This window comes from Podarcis gaigeae (genome assembly GCF_964106915.1).
Source record: "Podarcis gaigeae genome assembly, chromosome: 12".
NCBI classification, from domain to species: Eukaryota; Metazoa; Chordata; class Lepidosauria; order Squamata; family Lacertidae; genus Podarcis; species Podarcis gaigeae.
The window spans coordinates 25,768,440-25,786,478 of record NC_139688.1 but is presented as its reverse complement, the minus strand read 5'-3'; the positions used below and the strand labels follow the sequence as shown (position 1 = coordinate 25,786,478).

The following is an 18,039-nucleotide window of genomic DNA, read 5'->3' as shown; positions in this document are numbered from 1 at the left end:
CTTTTAATTGCTAGTCTGGTGCTAGTTTATGCTGACCTTAGTCATATTCTGTAACAGTTAAAATGCAATGACATGTCTGTTTTTAATCTGATTTTAAAATTATATTGTGGTTTGCTTGTATGCATTATTATTATTATCAATTAAATTTGTATACTGCCCTTCGTCCGAAGATCTCATGGTGTGGTTCACAGCATAAAAATACAAAATACATAACAAAACCAAGAACAAAACAAAACAAAAAACCCAACCCAACACATGTAAAAGGCCATAGAATGCCAATCAGCCCAAGGCCTGGTTGAAGAGGAATGTTTTCACCCAGTGCCTAAATAGGTATAATGAAGGGGCAAGGTGAGCCTCCCTGGGGAGAGGATTGTGCAAACAGGGAGCCACTGCAGAAAAGGCCCTTTCTCATACTGCCATCCTCCAGATCTCTCATGGAGGCAGCACATGAAGAAGGGTCTCAGATGATGGTTGCAGGGTCCAGGTAGGTTCATAAGGAGAGTCATTTAATGGGTAGGTAGGTTCATAAGGAGTCATTTAATGCAGTGTTTCCCAACCTTGTGCCTCCAGATGTTTTTGGCCTACAACTCCCATCATCCCTAGCTAGCAAGACCAGTGGTCAGGGATGATGGGAGTTGTAGGCCAAAAACATCTGGAGGCACAAGGTTGGGAAACACTGGGCCTGGAAACTAATTGGCAGTCAGACCAAGATTGGTGTAATACGCTCAAACCATCTTGCCTCGCTGAATTTTGCACCAGCTGAGGTTTCTAAACTGTCATCAGAGGCAGCTCCACATATAATGCATTACAGTATTATAACCTAGAGGTTATCAGAGCATAGACAACAGAAATTAGGTTATCCCTGTCCAGATAGCGGCACAGCTGGGCTAAAGCTGAGCCTCAAGTGACAGCAATGGATCCCTAAGTACCCCCAAGCTACATACCTGCTCCTTCAGAGGGAGCGTAACCCCATCAAGAGCAAGCAAACCTCCCATCCATCTGATCTTGGGAACCACCCACCAACAGTGCCTCATCTTATCTGGGCTGAGCTTTAGTTTGTTGTAAACAACATGTTTGTAAATCACTTGGGGAAGCATTTTGTTTGAAACACGGTCTATGAATCTTTTGAAGAAATAATACGTGCTTCTCTTAGTGACTCTCTTATTGTTATCAGGTTTTTGTGTTAAAGAGATTTGATTTCTTAAATTAGGATCATTGCTTTTGTTTGGGTAGCTGTTTTATCCCCGAGAAGTGCCTCATTTGTACACACTAATTACATCCTGTTCGTTAACAGCCTTTGCTTGAAATTAAAAAACTGCCAGAAATAAGTTCACGAAAAGCACAGTGGAGCTGGTGCCGCCGTTTATTGAGCTATAACCTGGTCCTTGGTGGGTAACTGAGGGTTATTGCCGAGAGTTACTATCAAAAAGACTGCTGGCCCAATTAATTTCAAGCACTGCTCCTTGTGCCAGCATCTAGGTCAAAAAGACAACAGTGGCACTTTCAAACGGCTCTCTGGAGAAGCAGAATGCCATCGCAAGGAAGGAGAGGCAAAGTTCAGATTTGTTTAGGTGTTGTAGGCATTGCATCAATCAATCAATCAATCAATCAATCAACGATTGCATCACTTCTGTGTGATTAACAGGGGAGCTGAATTTGCCATTGAGGGTTTTCTCTACTGGGTGTGGGAGTCATCTTCATTATTGGCCTAGCCACATACTCCATTCAGCTCTTCCTGCCAGTACAGCTGACATTTCCAGGAGCTGTATTTGCCAATATGGTAATCTCTCTTTTTTTGTGGGGAGGTGAGTTTAGGAAGACAGGATTATGTCGTATTCATTCAAATACCTGCAGTATTATAAAGTACCAGATCTCTGCATTAAATATATTACAAAGGAACACATTTGTCCTAGAACATTCTTCACATTTGGACTCCACCCTCTTTCTCCACTAAGCTCACACAGCAAAGAGGAATGTTAGGTTACTTCGTTTTGTTTTGAATACAATCCTGCAAGGTCCTTCAAACAGTGACCTGGCCCAAGGTCAGCCAGTGAACATGGCAGAAACTAATGCCACTCTGTGACAGCAGTGGCCCAGAGTTGCTGGTGGATAGTTGTGTTTGTTTGTTTTTTGTGTATGCCATGGTTACTACCAAAATTGTGAGCGGTCTGCAGAGTCATATGAAATTGTTTTGTGGGTGCCACATCAGGTCCCTGGGCTAGGACTTAGGTACCCCTGGTATACATCCACTAGTATAAATGTTATACTATGAAGCCTGTAGGACAGGGTGCAGAGTAAATATGCATTTCAACACCTCTTAGGGAGGACAAAACCATAAAGTGTCCCCTTTTTGCAAGATGATGGTGAGGGAGAGCGAGGAGCAGCGGCTGAGGTGTGGAGTAAGGGAGATGAGGAAAAAAGTAGGATTCTGAGAGAGTAGTTTGCCCCAAGCAAATGCCAAAGCTTTCCTGATACCACAAACAGGGGTCCTTTGCCCTACCAAGGTGTGTGGGGGGGATTCTTGAATATGTTGGCTGAGGGAAGTGCCATCTAAGTTACACCAGGTACTCTGGAGAAGAGCTGGAGAAAGTTTTCCTCCGAGTATCTTCTTTGTTCGACCCCCAGGATGAGAAGAGTAACTACGTATCAGAGACCTTTGTTTCCTTACCTGCTAAATGTTTACATTTTGTATGCTCTTTCATCACATGATGTAAAAGCCACTTCTGGAAATGTAGCAGAATTTGAGGAAGTTGACTACTGCTCATTTCCATGCTGTTTCCAGAAAATCGCAGTTTTGCATTGCCATTTTCACATGGTTTTTCATGATTCCAACTCAGCTGCTCATGCGATGAAATCTGAAGCGGTATGCCAACATGCAGTTCTTTCCTGTTTTTTAAAATTTAGCATGGGATTCTGGTAAATTAATCAGAAAGCCAAAGTTCTGTAACGCAATAGGTAATTGCAGTGTAAAAGGAACATTGCAAATTGGGACAGAAGCTCTTTCATTATAACCAGTAAAATGAATGTAATAAACCCCATGTATGAATGAAGCTTTAGTTTCTTTTTACAGGAATTATGTATATTATAATATGCTTGCAGGCTTCCCATAAGCATATGTTGGACCACTGTGAGAACAGGACACTAGGCTAAATTGTCCTTTGGCCTGATCCAACAGGCTCATCTTATGTTCTTATTTAATGTACTGCAATACATCCATTATGGATCTCCAATCCTGTATAGACCACCCTTGCCCTTGAAACATAGCAAGAACGTTAAAGATGTATTCTTTAATACAAGCATTCCCAAAGGTCTCAAGTAGTGTATGCATAATAGCTTTCTTAATATTTGTTGTCGACAACATTAGAACAAAATATACAAAGCAAATTGTGTAACATCTGGGAAAACCACAAGAATTATTATGTTCTTTAATGATACACTCACCTTTGCCCCCCCCCCCCCAGTTTAGGGAGCCATTTAAAACAGATGGCAATGTTAATTTTAATTGCCTTGAGTTTTCTTTCAAAAACAACACAACAGGTATTAAAATTACCCCCGGGGAAATGTACAGGATTTATATGGCTGCACTGCATTTGGGGTTCTGCATTAGAGCTGCACTTTGGCCTTTGAATCACTGTCAGTGGACTTTCTGTGTTCAATTATCTCCTATGTCCACAATGTTTTCCGCAACAGTGGCAAATGGAAAGCCGGGTGTTTGGCATTGCCCCTCCCTTGCCATAGATGAACCAAGGAGGGCATTGAGATTCCATGAGAATTAAGTGATAAAATTCAAGCACACCAACCTCAGCAGCCACTTTGTAGAGTTCAAATTGCTAGTAAATAATAATAATGCTGCAACTAAAAGGAGGAATTAAAAAAAATCCTAAATTTTTAAAAAGTTTATTTTTCACTTACAATTTTTGGATAACCAAGCAGCTTTATATAGAGAAAGCACAGAAGTGTTTATCTGGCACTTTTGGATAGTACATAATAACTTTTGCCCGAACTCTCTAAAACACACATTCAGTCCACTTGCTTGGTCCATAGTCCATGTTACTTCAGCCTATATACACCATATTTACAGTCATTGCAACTATCTTCTTGGCTACTTTCGGGTTTTTGCTTTTCCAAAGATGTCCTCTAGCCTATCTTTGCTAAACAGAATCCACAGTACACACCATAACTAGGGAACACACTGTGGTGAAAGGAGTCCCATCAGCACAGACATTTGATGGCATGCAGTTCTTAAAAGAAAATGTAAAGCTTTAGAAAGAGAAAGAAATCTGAATATTCAAGGCGCTAGCAAAAAGAAGGGGCTGTTCATTGTTCCTGTAAAAAAGGCACTTGGGAGTGGGGGATTGGAACCAGAGGAATCGCAGCTGACTTTAAAATTCAGTTTGGCTTCGTTAAAAAAAGGCTCTTCAAAATACCAAGAGATTCTACTCAGGCTTTTGTGTAGGTAAAAATCAGTTGCTGAGCAGACTTATCGTAAGGACATAAAATGTTTAACAACTACCTTGTACATAAGTAAGAAAAGCATAGTTTACGCAAAAAAAGGTTACTAAAAAGCAGCAATGCATAGCCTTCCTTGGAGATAATGCATATCGGTAGACGTCAAGTTTCAAAGTCTAATGAAAGATACCCTTTCAGTAGCACTGTCATGATACAATTGAGTTTAAGAAAACGCAATGAAGTTTCACATAGATCCCTTTCCGGGGAAATCTGAGGTCATAATCCGCCATACCGCATGCCAAACATGTCCAAACGTCCTTGATGGCTGATGTCAAGTAAATGGAATCAAGAGTCACACTCTTAAAAGCTCTCTCGTAGGAAGCGTCCCTCGCGCGGCCTCTTCAGAGCAACTATCTGAATCTGCACAGTAATTCTTTGCACTTCCTCCATTGCCCCCACCCTGAGGGTTCTCCCCCCCTCTCCTTTTTCCACAGACAAACTGAGAACATCCGCCGAAAGAAATATTTGGCAACTTTAATACTCCCCTGGGTCGGTGGGGGAAAAGATGAATGGACCGCAGCTCACTTTAGGTTGAATGCCATTAGTGGCCTCTCCTCTCGCTTTTGCCAAGGACTCTTCTTATCTTCTCCTTGATCGTCATCGTCATCGTCATCCTCGTCGTCTTCATCATCTTCAGCTTCGTTATGGACAGTCATTCCGTGCTCTGGGCTCGTTAAGGGCTCTGGTGAACTTTCCACTGTTCGTTTTAGCGTCTCCTCCTGCAGGCTGGGCAGCTGGCTGCCTGTCCTTCTGCTCCCTGCCTCCAAGAGGCACCTTAGCGCACTGTCTTCTGGACTGCAAACGGCTGTACCGCATTCGCTGCCACTTTGGTCCATATCATCCAAATACACAAGCTGCGTGTAAGCTGTGCTGTCGGGAGCTTTCTGCTCCTTTTGCGGATGTACCTGAACTTGCAGGTGGGTTTGGTGCAGGGACAAATGATCTCCCCTTCCTCTCCGGGCGGATTTGGGCTCGTTCATGTCCACCCCAGAATCCAAGCTGGCATCGTTGCTTCCGTTCCTCCCAGCTCTTTGAAGATCGATGTACGAATGTCTAACATGAGCGTTGGAACGCCCGTCAAGAGAAACAAACCACGCCCGAGGATGAGGTAAAGGCTTGCCTCCTCCTAACTCCATGAGAGCTTTCTCCGTAAGAAGCTGCACTTCGCTATTCATCTGCGCCAAAGAGGCGTCGTTGAGTGATGCCGGAATGGATACAGATTCAGACATTGAGACATTCTGGGTGCTCCATTCGCTTGCTCCAGCTTCTTGCAAATGCTGCTGAGATATTGCTTGAGCGGCCAGCTGCTGGGGCTGCATCTGTTGCTGCGAGTGTGGGAAGAGCTGAGAATGAGGGCTCGATAGTTCCGCCTGGAGCCTTTCTATGTCGATCTGCTGATCGGTGGGAACAACCAGAGGCTGGCTAATGTAAGGATGTTCTCCGGGAAGTTTCATATAATGGCCTGGAATAACCAGCGTAGGCAATACTTTTCTGTAAACACTGTCATTAACCTGATCAACAGAATTACAGCAGACCAGCTGACCTGGCCGAGGGAAGGAAGTGGGTCTCTCGAGGTGGTCAACAGAGCGAGACATCATACATTCACTGGGCCTGCAGTCTAACAGTTCTGTTTCGGGTGCTGAAGGGATGGGGTACAGTTGTTCCTGGAGATTGTATTTACTTCCTGTGGAAATATGGTTCATGGAGGCCTGCTCTGGCTTCTCAAATAAAGGCCGAGTCAACATTGCACTGTAACTCCTCCTGTGATCTTCCTTGTCAGGGGAGTCATATCCTTCTGATGCCTCCATAGATTTCCTGGGGTTTATAGGAAAGCTATCCACTGATTTAAGGTAGTCTTTTCGCAGAGTGTCGCTAGAGGCCATGTTCTCCAGAGACATACGGCTCTGATCCTTCTCCTTATGGGAAAGCAACTCTTCTCGGGAACTGAACTCTTGCGAGGTGCTGTATGTGTGCTTGAGCATGGGAGTGCGCATATCTGCTTCTCCCCCCGAACACACTTTCTCCATGCGCACAGCTCCCATCAGCTCCTTGTGGCCGGAGGATTCTGTGTGTCCATTGCTAGCAACGGACAACCCACCAGGGAATTCTGACTCGCGGCGCGAAAATATCAAGTTGAGGTGGGACATAGAGGTCGACTGATCCTTCTTAGCGCCACTAAGCGTTGAGGACAGCTGCAGTTTCTTATGACGTGGCTTCAGACACTTTCGCCTATCGTAAAAAGAGAACAAAAATAGTTAACAAAAGACAATATCTTGTTGCAGGTGCTAAGTGAATGGTCCTATTCAGGGTTCCAACCTGACAGCTCTGTAGAGAACAGGTTTTTTTATTGGTTGGCTCCCCGTTCATGGAATGCTCTCCCTAGAGAAGCATGCCCATCACCATCTTTATCTGTTTTTGGTTGCCAGGCAGAAACATTATTATTTACCCAGGCATTTGGCCCTTAATTTGTATATTTGTGGCCTATTTTTGTGCTCATCTTTTTAGTAGGGCAGGTGAGGCTGGATTTGCCTGTACATTTTATTTCTATATACAGTTGTGCCTTGGAAGTCAAACAGCTTAGTTCCCAAATGTTTTGGCTCCTGAATGATGGAAAACCAGAAGTGACTGTTCTGGTTTGCAAACTATTTTTGGAAGCCAAATGCCCGACGGGGCTTCCGTGGCTTCTGATTGGCTGCAGGAGCTTCTTGCAGCCAATCAGAAGCCACACTTTGGTTTTTGAACATTTTGGAAGTTGAACAGACTTCCGGAATGGATTCCGTTCAACTTCTGAGGTGCGACTGTACATATATATATATATATATATATATATATATATATGCAGGTTTTGGTGTCCTCGGGTGTCTTCCCGTGTAAAAGTTGGGGTGTCTAGGCGACGTTTCGACGAGGTCTCACTCGTCATCTTCAGGCTGGTGCTTTCGGCTTCTTGTTACTGGAACAGAGCTCTGTTCCAGTAACAAGAAGCCGAAAGCACCAGCCTGAAGATGACGAGTGAGACCTCGTCGAAACGTCGCCTAGACACCCCAACTTTTACACGGGAAGACACCCGAGGACACCAAAACCTGCATTCCTGTACCCGTGAAAATCTACGAAAGCAAATATATATATATATATATATATGAACATTTTTATTTTATTCTCCATTCTTTTACTTGGTTTTAATTCCTGTCCCCCCATTTAAGTTGCTGAGTCACTTTTGTGAAAAGAGACATAATGATGATGATGATGATGATGATAATAGAATTCCTAAATGTCTGTGCTGCTTTTTATCTTTTAAAAGTTCCGTTGGAATACATCAACTACTTATATTTTCATTAATTTCACATGTTAAAAGAAAAAAAAAAGATGATTCTTTTTAATATGTGACCCTCCAGTAAGCTTGTTTAGGTTCACTGGGTTGCATCCAAAACTGTCCTTCTGGCTGTGGAAGCCATGCATCCTCTGCTCTCAGAGGGACAGCAGTCTGTCTTGGGAGTTTCTCCTGGCTAGAATATTGTGTGAGGTGAAGGTTTCAAAATGCGGGAAGTCTTCACAAGTAAAGGAGGTTTTGGCACAGCACAAAGAGTCACCAGGTTACATGCTGAGGCAAAGACGACGGAGTCAGAGTTAGCATGCCCGTCCATGCTCTGCCATTTCCATGTGTTGGCCTAAGTTGTTTTTATTTCTATGGCTTTTAAATGCTGCTTTTACATATAATTTATTGCTGCTGCTTTTTGTGTTTAATGGTGTGTTGTTGTTTTTTTGGTATTGTTGCACTTTTGTAAGCCACACTGAAAAGGCCTCAGGAGTGCTGGGAAATAAATAATACATAATGGCAATCAAATCTTCCTTCAAACGAAATCCTTTTTCTCCCATTGCTGTTCTTCCCTTTGAAAAGGAGGCCCTCATTTGGACTAGGGGGATATCACATGCGGTTCCCTCACTGCGAGAAGTGAAGTTACAGGGAACCAGGCAGAGGGCCTTCTCGGTAGGGGCGCCCGCCCTGTGGAACACCCTTCTGCCAGATGTCAAGGAAATAAACACCTGACTTTTAGAAGACATCTGAAGTCAGCCCTGTATCGGGAAGTTTTAAATGTTTGATGTGTTACAATTTTTTATGTGTTGTAAGCCGCCCAGAGTGGCCGAGGGAAATGCAATCAGATGGGTGGGATATAAATAATAAAACTATTATTATTATTATTATTATTATTATTATTATTATTCAGAATGCCTGAGCAGAGCTTATAACAGGGAACTGAAATCCAAAGGTGTAATTTTGCTTGACTATTATGGCAGCTGGTATACGTATCAGTGCACCAACTGAAAGTGTTTGTGAGAAAGCACCATTTCCCCTCGTTGCAAAATGAAATGGCAAACAATAGACATGAAGCTGATGGCTTTGGATGCCTCTCCTCCAGTTATACTACGATGCCTGTCACCTTAAGCAATTGAAACAGATCTTAAGGGGAGATCAGGATGTGGACTGCTGAACTGGGACCAAGATCACTATTACAAAGTGCTTCCCTTTCTAAAGATAACTGCATATGGTTTAAATGAAATTGATAACCCCCTGCGTAAAGCCAGCTTTTTGTAACATGGGGAATATGGGCGTGACTCCCTAGTTCCCCATTGTGCCCCTTTTTATACCACAGAGGAAAGAAAATTTAAGCAATTTAAGAAATGGACAACTAGAGGGTTGTACAAAATGCACCATCTATTCAAACCGATCAGTTACTGGCTCAACTAGGGGACATTGGTCTGAATTAGTTTCAGATGGTTCAGACCCTCTCATTCAGTTCTTGTTTTTATCTCACTCAAGGTGCTCCTAGAGATCTAATGCTTTTTTCTTTTTCTTTTTGAGAGCTTCTGTGCCAAGAGAGAGAAAATTTAAAGGATCACTCATCAGGATGGAATGTTTCTTTCCCCCTTAGTATTAAAGCAAAATGGGATGGTCTCTGTACACAAACTGAGGAAACACAGTGGAGATTATACTTAATTTCTTCCCTATTGGCAGCAAAACATTTGCGCCAGAAACCCCCATTCATGCTGCAAGGATGGTGGTTCCAAGGTACAAGAGTTAGCCTTAGTAGAGAAACTAAAGAAGTGAGTCGAGTTAGAAGGACAGCAAAATCAATACACTTTCATAGGGACTTCATATTCTCTTACCATGGTTACATCAAGACTAAATTGAACTGTGAAACTTCCAGAGGCCCCCAAATCATTTTGACATGACCTCTTGCTCAAACATCTGTGGTCCCGATATTGTGACTTACTGCTATGGACCAAAATATGCTCAGTATACAAAGACCCTTTTAGGAAGTATGAGATGGACAATGTAATTACATTGCAGTTTTAGGTTGCGTTTTTTTTTTTTTAATGGATGCTTGAAATGTAGGATGGAAAATTTACCGGAAAACTCGTAATTGGTTAAAAAAAAGAGAGGTTTTTTTTTACCTGCAGTAGTACAAGAGGAGGCACAGTAAAACCAGAAGTATCAGAGCCATCCCTCCTAGAATAGCCAAAAGAAACACTGTGTGGTAAGTGCTTATGTCCTGGGTTACAACGGGACCTAGAAGAGAAAAAGTTGAAAAGGCTGAAGAAAAGCAATCCAACCAATACAGAGCCTTCCAATTCCCCTTTGAGTGTATATTTAAGGGACAGGCTGGTTCTGGGTCCTAGTGTGCACCCCTCCCTTCCTTGGAACAGGGGCAGACTTTGGTCTCTCAAATTTCAGTGGCACTCTCTGTGATGCTACAATTCAGTGCCCCCAACTCTTGCACCCCATTCTACATTATTGTTGCAGTGCTGGCACCCAGTGCAGCTGAACCAATCATGCTATCCTAAAACCACCTCTTCTCAGAGGGGCTCCCCTGTAGGTGCTTCTGCAGGCAGCAGGAGTGATGCCACCCACGCCAGACAGTGACAAGTGGCCCACCATTCATACTTCCCACAATGCCCCAGAGCAGTAGTACGCTGGGAGGGCCTTGTGGGTAATTAAAATGGCGGGTGCACTGATACTATAGTGAAACACACAGGCCCATTCACAGCAAGGTGTGCAGATATGTATGGAACGAAGAAAAGAAAACTCTCATTTCACCTGGATTTGTAGGGGACATGGCTGCAACCCAGTATCCCAGCTGTGGGGCAATATAAGTCCAGGTCATCTCGCTTCCTTCTTGTTCTACGATGCCCAAGCTGCTTTTCAACCATGTTCCTGTAACACAGGGATTCAAAATGTACTTAGGAACACCATAAAAGGAAGCCTTAACAATTCTGTGCATTGACACAAGTCACCTTGTGGTGAAAGGCCTTGTTTGAGGTGGTTTTTGTTTGTTTTGCTTTGCTTTAAAATAACAGAGAGACCAAGGCTGCAGCTGTATTTATCTTTTACGTGGCCCTTCAGCCCCAATGAAAACAGTGCGACTTCTTGCTTCCGAGTAAGCATGCAGAGGACTGTGCTATGAAGACAAAAGCTGGCCGTGATGCTAAATGAGTCACATGGAAATACGTTAGCTGAATAACAAGAGAGTTAACAGAAGATGAAGGGGACTGAGCTGGGAGGTAAGATTTGACCCTTTCCTTGGTTCCAACAAAGATGGTATTGGCCAGGAAGAGACGGTCCCCAATGGCCCACAAAGGCATTTAGCATTATAATCTCAATGTTTGGAGTTTATGATAGGGGCTGTAGATGCAGTTCCTGTACAAACATTTAGATGCTGGGCTGTCATGGATGCAGTGAGTGCACTTCTAGGAAGGAATTCATGGAGGAAAAGAGCAGCCCCAGTGATCAAAATCCACGTTAGCGTAGGTCATTAAGGCTGCAATCTTATGCGCACTGACCTGGAAGTAAGCTCAAATTAGACACAATGTGACTTATGGGTATAAGAGTGTTCTGTTGGTGTCCCTCAAACCTCTGAAGCTACATGTTTATCACATAGGAGCAACAGCAGCAAGCTTTTAGCAAAGGGAGGTGTGCGCACGCGCCCCATTGTTTTCAATTTAAAGAATGTCTACGTGCCCATCGTAGCACAACCATCGTGACTTTTAGGCAGAGTTTTATTAAACAAGCGCAAGTAGTTTTGCTTTCCGTCAGCAGTGGGCGCCAAAACTAACAAATAAGGAGGGAAGCAGGCAAAGTACCTGGAGATGAGCTCAATTCAAGTTCTGCTGTATTCATTACCCTAGTCCAGGAGACAGCAAACTTTTTCAGCAGGGGGCCGGTCCACTGTCCCTTAGACCTTATGGGGGGCCCAAACTACATTTTTGGGGAAAGAATGAACGAATTCCTATGCCCCCAAAATAACCCAGAGATGCATTTTAAATAAAAGGACACATTCCACTCATGTAAAAACACACTGATTCCCGGACTGTCCACAGACCGGATTGAGAAGGCAATTGGGCCAGATCCGGCCCCCGGGCCTTAGTTTGCATACCCATGCCCTAGTCATTTTTTTTATTTGGTGGGACGACTCCTGCACACTTCTCAAAAATCATATAAACATGGGCTGTGCCACCACCACAATCACTTGAAATTAGAAGTATATCCTTGCGCTGCAATTGTATTTCAGATGGATTAACGTTACCATCAACAAAACCAGGGATATTTGAGTAACTTGGGAATGCAAAGCCAGCCTGTGCCCAGCTCCTCACTGCATGCTGATAAGATCTCGTGGACAACCAAAGGGAATCATTAATTTAACAGCTCGGGCAAAATATGAGTTTACGGCAGGACTGATATTCCGCCAGCGGGGGTAGAGGGGTGGGGTGGGGGGGTGAGGGAGGACTTGCATCCTCCCTGACTCACGTTACACTTCATTAATACAAACAAAATCCTTCCCAACCCTCTTTTAAAAGTTCTTTGTTGCTGCCGCTGAGTGAATTTTGTCCCTGAGCAGTGCAGCCATCAAGAGCCAGGCGGAGGTCACACACACACAAACAAGCTTTTTAAGGTAGAGTTCGGCCATGGTTCCAGCTGAATTAAGGAATGGCTCAGATCACTTTGCATTTGCCAACAAAAGGAAATACTGTACCCGTGGAGGAAGAAGGTAGCCAACAAAAGAGGCCGTCTTCCTGCATGTACAATACTCATTTATTCCGCCCGCCTGCTGTTGCTCCTTAACATTTGGGCCCCTGTCAGGAACACCCCTCAGAACACAAAGCAGTCCTGGTTAGGGCAGCGCTTTCTCTGTGGGAGAGGGATTTGGGTGGGTGGGGCTGCAGCCCCTCAGATGTTGCTAGACTCAAACTCCCACCATCCCTGACTACTGGCCGTGTGGGCTCAGGCTCATGGGAGCTGGAGGCCGGCAACTGCTCTAAAACAGAGAATTGTTTTCTTGTAGAGATGGGTGAATTTTGGTTTCGCTCAGTTTTTCATTTCCCCCCTCACTCTTTAGTTCATTTTGCCACGTTTCTGCATTGGTTTGAGGATTTTAAAGAAGCAAGTCCTTGTGAAAATCCAGCATCCAGCAAAATCCAATATACAGTGGTACCTCGGGTTAAGTACTTAATTCGTTCCGGAGGTCTGTTCTTAACCTGAAGCACCACTTTAGCTAATGGGGCCTCCCGCTGCCGCCACGCCGCCGGAGCACGATTTCTGTTCTTATCTTGAAGCAAAGTTCTTAACCTGAGGTAATATTTCTGGGTTAGCAGAGTCTGTAACCTGAAGCGTCTTTAACTTGAAGTGTTTGTAACCCGAGGTACCACTGGACACATCTTTTTATGTAGTTTTGGTCAACATAAACATTTTGGCAGAACCATTTTCCCTTAATGAATGCATTTCTGCAGGTGATTTTTCACTAATCCATGCATTTTAATACAGGCTTTTATGTATTTTTGGTACACATTCCTTGGCTTGGGAACCACATTGCGAAATCTGGAGAAGTGAGAATTTTGACGGGTGGCTGAGTTTTGTTGTGCAGATAATACTTTCAAGAAAGTGAAAACTAGGTACAGTAAGTTTGCCTGCAAATGTGAGCTGAATTGAATTTCTCCTCCACCCTTACTTTCTTCGTCACAAAAGCTGCCTCTGTTCTTATCTAGGTATCTCTGCTGGATGCATCAAGGAGGAGACGGCAAGAGCTGGCGAGTGGATTCCACCCAGCTCCCAGACAGCCCCATAATCAGTCACCCCAATTAAATCTCTCTAAGTTCCTGTAGGGAGGCACCTCCTGCCAAAAAACCTAAGATGGAATCTTTTATCGTCGCCATGTTTATCTTTGAACATGCCAGAAAATGGGTCCAAAGTATAAATAGAATACAGTGAGGAGAGGGGAGGCATATTTATTTATTTATTATTTATTTGTTTTTTTTAAAAAAACCTCTAAATCTCTGCCTGACAGTTTCATATGAACTAAGACACAGCTCTGGTCGTTTTATCATAATAACGCTGGCCTAAAAAAACACACCACCTAGTCACTCAATATATACATTTTTATCCACATAGACAACGGAACTTCTTAAAAAAAACAAAACTGGAATTTTCCATGGAAATACTGCAGCTGGTTTTTATAGGCCAATATCAATGATCATTTGGCTCCAGCAAAACCCAGATGAGATAATGCTTTCTGATTCCGCTCCAAACATATGCTATCAATATTATAATACTTTAAAAAAAGAAAAGAAAAGAAAAGAAAAGTGATGTAATTGTTTGTGAGGGGACAGAGTTAGCAGGTAACATCCAGCCAAGGTACTTTCTTTTCCTGCTAAGGAAGACATTATTTGTCTCAGCAAGCCTACCCAAGCATGTAATATCAACATGCAATTTTCATGGGTATGCTTTTCTTTAAATGCTGCTTTTATTTATGTTTAATCTTTCTAATGTTAACTTTTTTAAACGTTTGCTTTTAATCAATTTTTTTTTAATCACATCTCATATTCTTCTTTGTAATCCGCTTGCAGGCCCTCTGTTGACTACGTGGCATATAAATATTGTTAAAGGAATAAGGGAATGCTGCTCTTGCTGCAGAGAGGAAGGAAGATTAGGCAGCACCTAGCTAAACTATGGCACCTGCTCCCACAGGAAGCAGCGAGGGCCCCCAAACTCAATGGCTTTAAAAGAAGAAGAGACAAACTCACGGAGAAGACTATCAGTGGCTACTAGCTATGACGGTTATGCTCTGCCTCCACAGTTTGAGACAGCAATGCTTCTGAATAAAGATAAAAAAGTAAAAGGTAAAAGACTCCTGGACGGTTAAGTCCAGTCAAAGGCGACTATGGGGTTGTAGCACTCATCTCGCTTTCAGGCTGAGGGAACCAGCGTTTGTCCACAGACAGCTTTCTGGGTCATCTGGCCAGCATGACTAAACTGCTTCTGGTGCAACAGAACACAGTGATGGAAACCAGAGTGCACAGAAACACCATTTACCTTCCCGCTGCAGCGGTACCTATTTATCTAATTGCACTGGTATGCTTTCAAACTGCTAGGTGGGCAGGAGCTGGGACAGAGCAACAGGAGCTCACCCTGTTGTGTGGATTCGAACCACCGACCTTCTGATTGGCAAAAGCCCAAGAGGCTCAGTGGCTTAGACCACAGTGCCACCTGCATTCCACCGGCTGCTGGAGACTACAGGAGGAGAGAGTACCTGAATCCTGGTTGCAGATTTCCCACAGGCATGTGATTGGCTACTGTGAGAACAGGATGCTGGACTAGTTGAGCCACTGGCCTGATCCAGCAGGCCCTTCTTATGTTTTTAAGAATAGCAATTTTTCTATACCCGTATTTTTCGCTGGTATATTCTGCCGCACATCATTTACCCAATAATGGTGCATTAATGGTGGATTTATATTACATATTATTCTGTTTTATTAGTTGTTCCGCAATGCTTTTCCAATGTTACCACACGGTTGCTGTTTGGAGGGGCCCCCTTGCATTATACAGCGCAGCTAGGGCTGAAAAATAAACAAGTTAAGTGGGAATATTTGTGGTATAACAAGCTACAGGATTTCAGCAGGAAGTTACGGGACACACGGTTCAACCCCAAAACATTGGAAGGCACAAGCCGTATTGAAAGTGGGATTGTGTAGAACCGCCATGAAACCACAAGCATGAGGCATGATGAATACGTATTAAAAATGTTTGTCTGGAGGGGCCGTACGTCTACACTGAGTGACTACAAAGCCCCCTGACACATTCAACAAATGTTTAATAATAATAATAATAATAATAATAATAATAATAATAATAATAAATTACTTGTACCCCGCCCATCTGGCTGGGTTGCCCCAGTCACTCTGAGCGGCTTCCAACAGAACATACCATATTTTTCGCTCTATAAGACGCACCAGACCACAGGATGCACCTAGTTTTTGGAGGAGGAAAACAAGAAAAAAAATATTCTGAATCTCAGAAGCCAGAACAGCAAGAGGGACAGTGAAAGCAGCAATCCCTCTTGCTGTTCTGGCTTCTGGGATAGCTGCGCAGCCTGCATTCACTCAATAAGATGCACACACATTTCCCCTTACTTTTTAGGAGGGAAAAAGTGAGTCTTATAGAGCAAAAAATACGGTAATACACAATACACCAGACATTAAAAGCTTTTTGATACAGAGCTGTTTTCAGATTAAGTGTGTTTGTGTCTGGGTGGCCGGGGGGGGGGGGGGGCGCAATGCACACATGCATCTCTGACTGTGCTGTCCAACAGGACTATGTACCCAGATCTTTAGACCATCTTCAGAGGCCCTTCTTCAGCAGCATGCTACCCAACAATGTGTGATGGCTGAATACTACACAGAGGGCCTTTTTGGTGGTGGCACCCCGGTTATGGAACACCTTCCTCAGACAGATTTACCTGGCACACACGTTATGGATGTTTGGGCACCAGAAAAGATATTTTTGTTTCCCAAGGTGTGTTAAAATCTTGCTGCTGGTTTTTGAATAACCTTACTTTACATTGGTTTTGCTTTATTTGGTTTGGATTTTTGTTTCGTTTTAATCTTTATGGCTTAACATTTTATTGTGAACTGCCCAAATAATATCAGTTATTGGGTGGCATATGAAAACTGTTAGTAAAAAAAAAAAGGCAATGTCCTCCCTTCTGAAAACAGATGAGCATGCAGTCTTCAGGAAAGCACATAGGAAAAACTACCAAGGACATCTACGGCATAAGAACCCCAAAGGAATTGCAGAGGAGACTCTGTAGCTCATTGCTACCTTTCCCCAGGAATTCAGATGGAGATTCTCAGTTCTTAGAGTGGGAGGCAGGCCTCCCTAAGGAGATGTTTGTAACTGCTACAGAAAGTCTGAACAAAACCGAAGAATTAAAATAGCAAAGGGGTGGGGGACGAGAGGAAGAAGGGAAGAGGCAGGAAAAAGATAAAGCCATTGTTAAATGCACAATTGAATGTCACTTAAAAAATGATCGCTATGATTTTGGCCTTGTCAAAGAGCCCTAACTCAGGTACCACCAACCACATGTAAAAATGCCTAGGGCACAATCTAGCCAACCTCCTGGTCCCATTTATCTTGGTGGCGTAGATCATGCCCAAAGTAAATGCAAGCCTCTTGTTTTGAGAGTGGTCACATTTGCACAGAATGATAACCAGGAAAATTGGTTTGCCTTGTGATCCTAAGACTGGCCTGGGAAACAACTAGAAGGTAGTTCATCTGCCCTATCCGAAGTCCTACTGGTCTCTCTCCAGGGTTAGAGGAGCTGATCAGAAAATCTTTATTTGCGTCAGCCACTAGCCATAGCAATTAAACAAAATAAAATGTACTGAAGATAGAGGTGAAAACTTACCGTATTTTAGGATAAATACTGAAGCCCCACTATCATGGGCATTTAGCTGCTGTGGTATAGTTGAGATAACTGGATGGCATCCAAGTTAAAGTCTTAGAGTAGACACATTAAAATGAATGAATATGACTAAGTTAGGCCCATTAATTTTAATGGGTCTATTCTGAGCAAAAGTTGGCTAAATACAACCCACAGCCTTCAGTTTCTGCTCCTGGGACCACAGATTATCTCACCTTCTCCCATACTGGCAGCTAGAAAAGATGTCCACTTTTATTAAGGCATGCAAGGTGATGGCTGTGGGAGGGGGAAGTTAACAGCCTGGAAATCCAATGTTCTCTGCATGCACAAGTTCAAATCCCACTCTTCTGTGATTTACAGAACAAGCTCAACAGCAGAGCACATTTTGCATGCAGAAGTTCCAAAGTTTAATTTTTGACATCTCCATTTCAAAGGTATACATTTAGCAGGATTGGGAAAATATCTTTGGGAGCTACAGCTAAGTCAGAGTAAGACCAGGGGTGAGGAAACCGTAGTCTTTTCGATGCTGCCAATGGCCAATGTTCAGGAAATATAGGAGATGTAGCCCAAAAGCATTTGGAGAGCCATAGGTTCCCCAACCGTGGTATAGATTTAGGGGGCCTAGGCCAGATATTCCTCCACATGTATGTGTGGGCAGCTGTTAGAATTCATTTTTGTCCACCTCCTGCTCCACTTGGTGGTAGCCTGCACAACGTTTCTAGGAAACACACACAGGTACGGAGGGAACAAAAACAGAACGATCTAGCACGCAGCACTTTGGATT

At 43.4% G+C, this 18,039-nt stretch overlaps 1 protein-coding gene across 4 annotated transcripts in view; it reads right to left on the bottom strand.

Moving 5' to 3' along the window:
- Positions 1-3,881: 3,881 nt before the first annotated feature.
- The window catches only part of FAM171A1 (family with sequence similarity 171 member A1), a 70,205-nt gene continuing 56,047 nt past the window's right edge, over positions 3,882-18,039 (bottom strand). For all 4 annotated transcript variants that reach the window (XM_083704755.1, XM_083704756.1, XM_083704757.1 and 1 more), the window contains 3 exons: positions 10,604-10,720; positions 9,961-10,075; positions 3,882-6,738 (listed from right to left, as the gene is read on the bottom strand). In XM_083704755.1, coding sequence (XP_083560881.1) covers positions 5,031-6,738; positions 9,961-10,075; positions 10,604-10,720 — 1,940 coding nt within the window. In that variant the 3' untranslated portion in view covers positions 3,882-5,030. The remainder of the gene's footprint in view (positions 6,739-9,960; positions 10,076-10,603; positions 10,721-18,039) is intronic.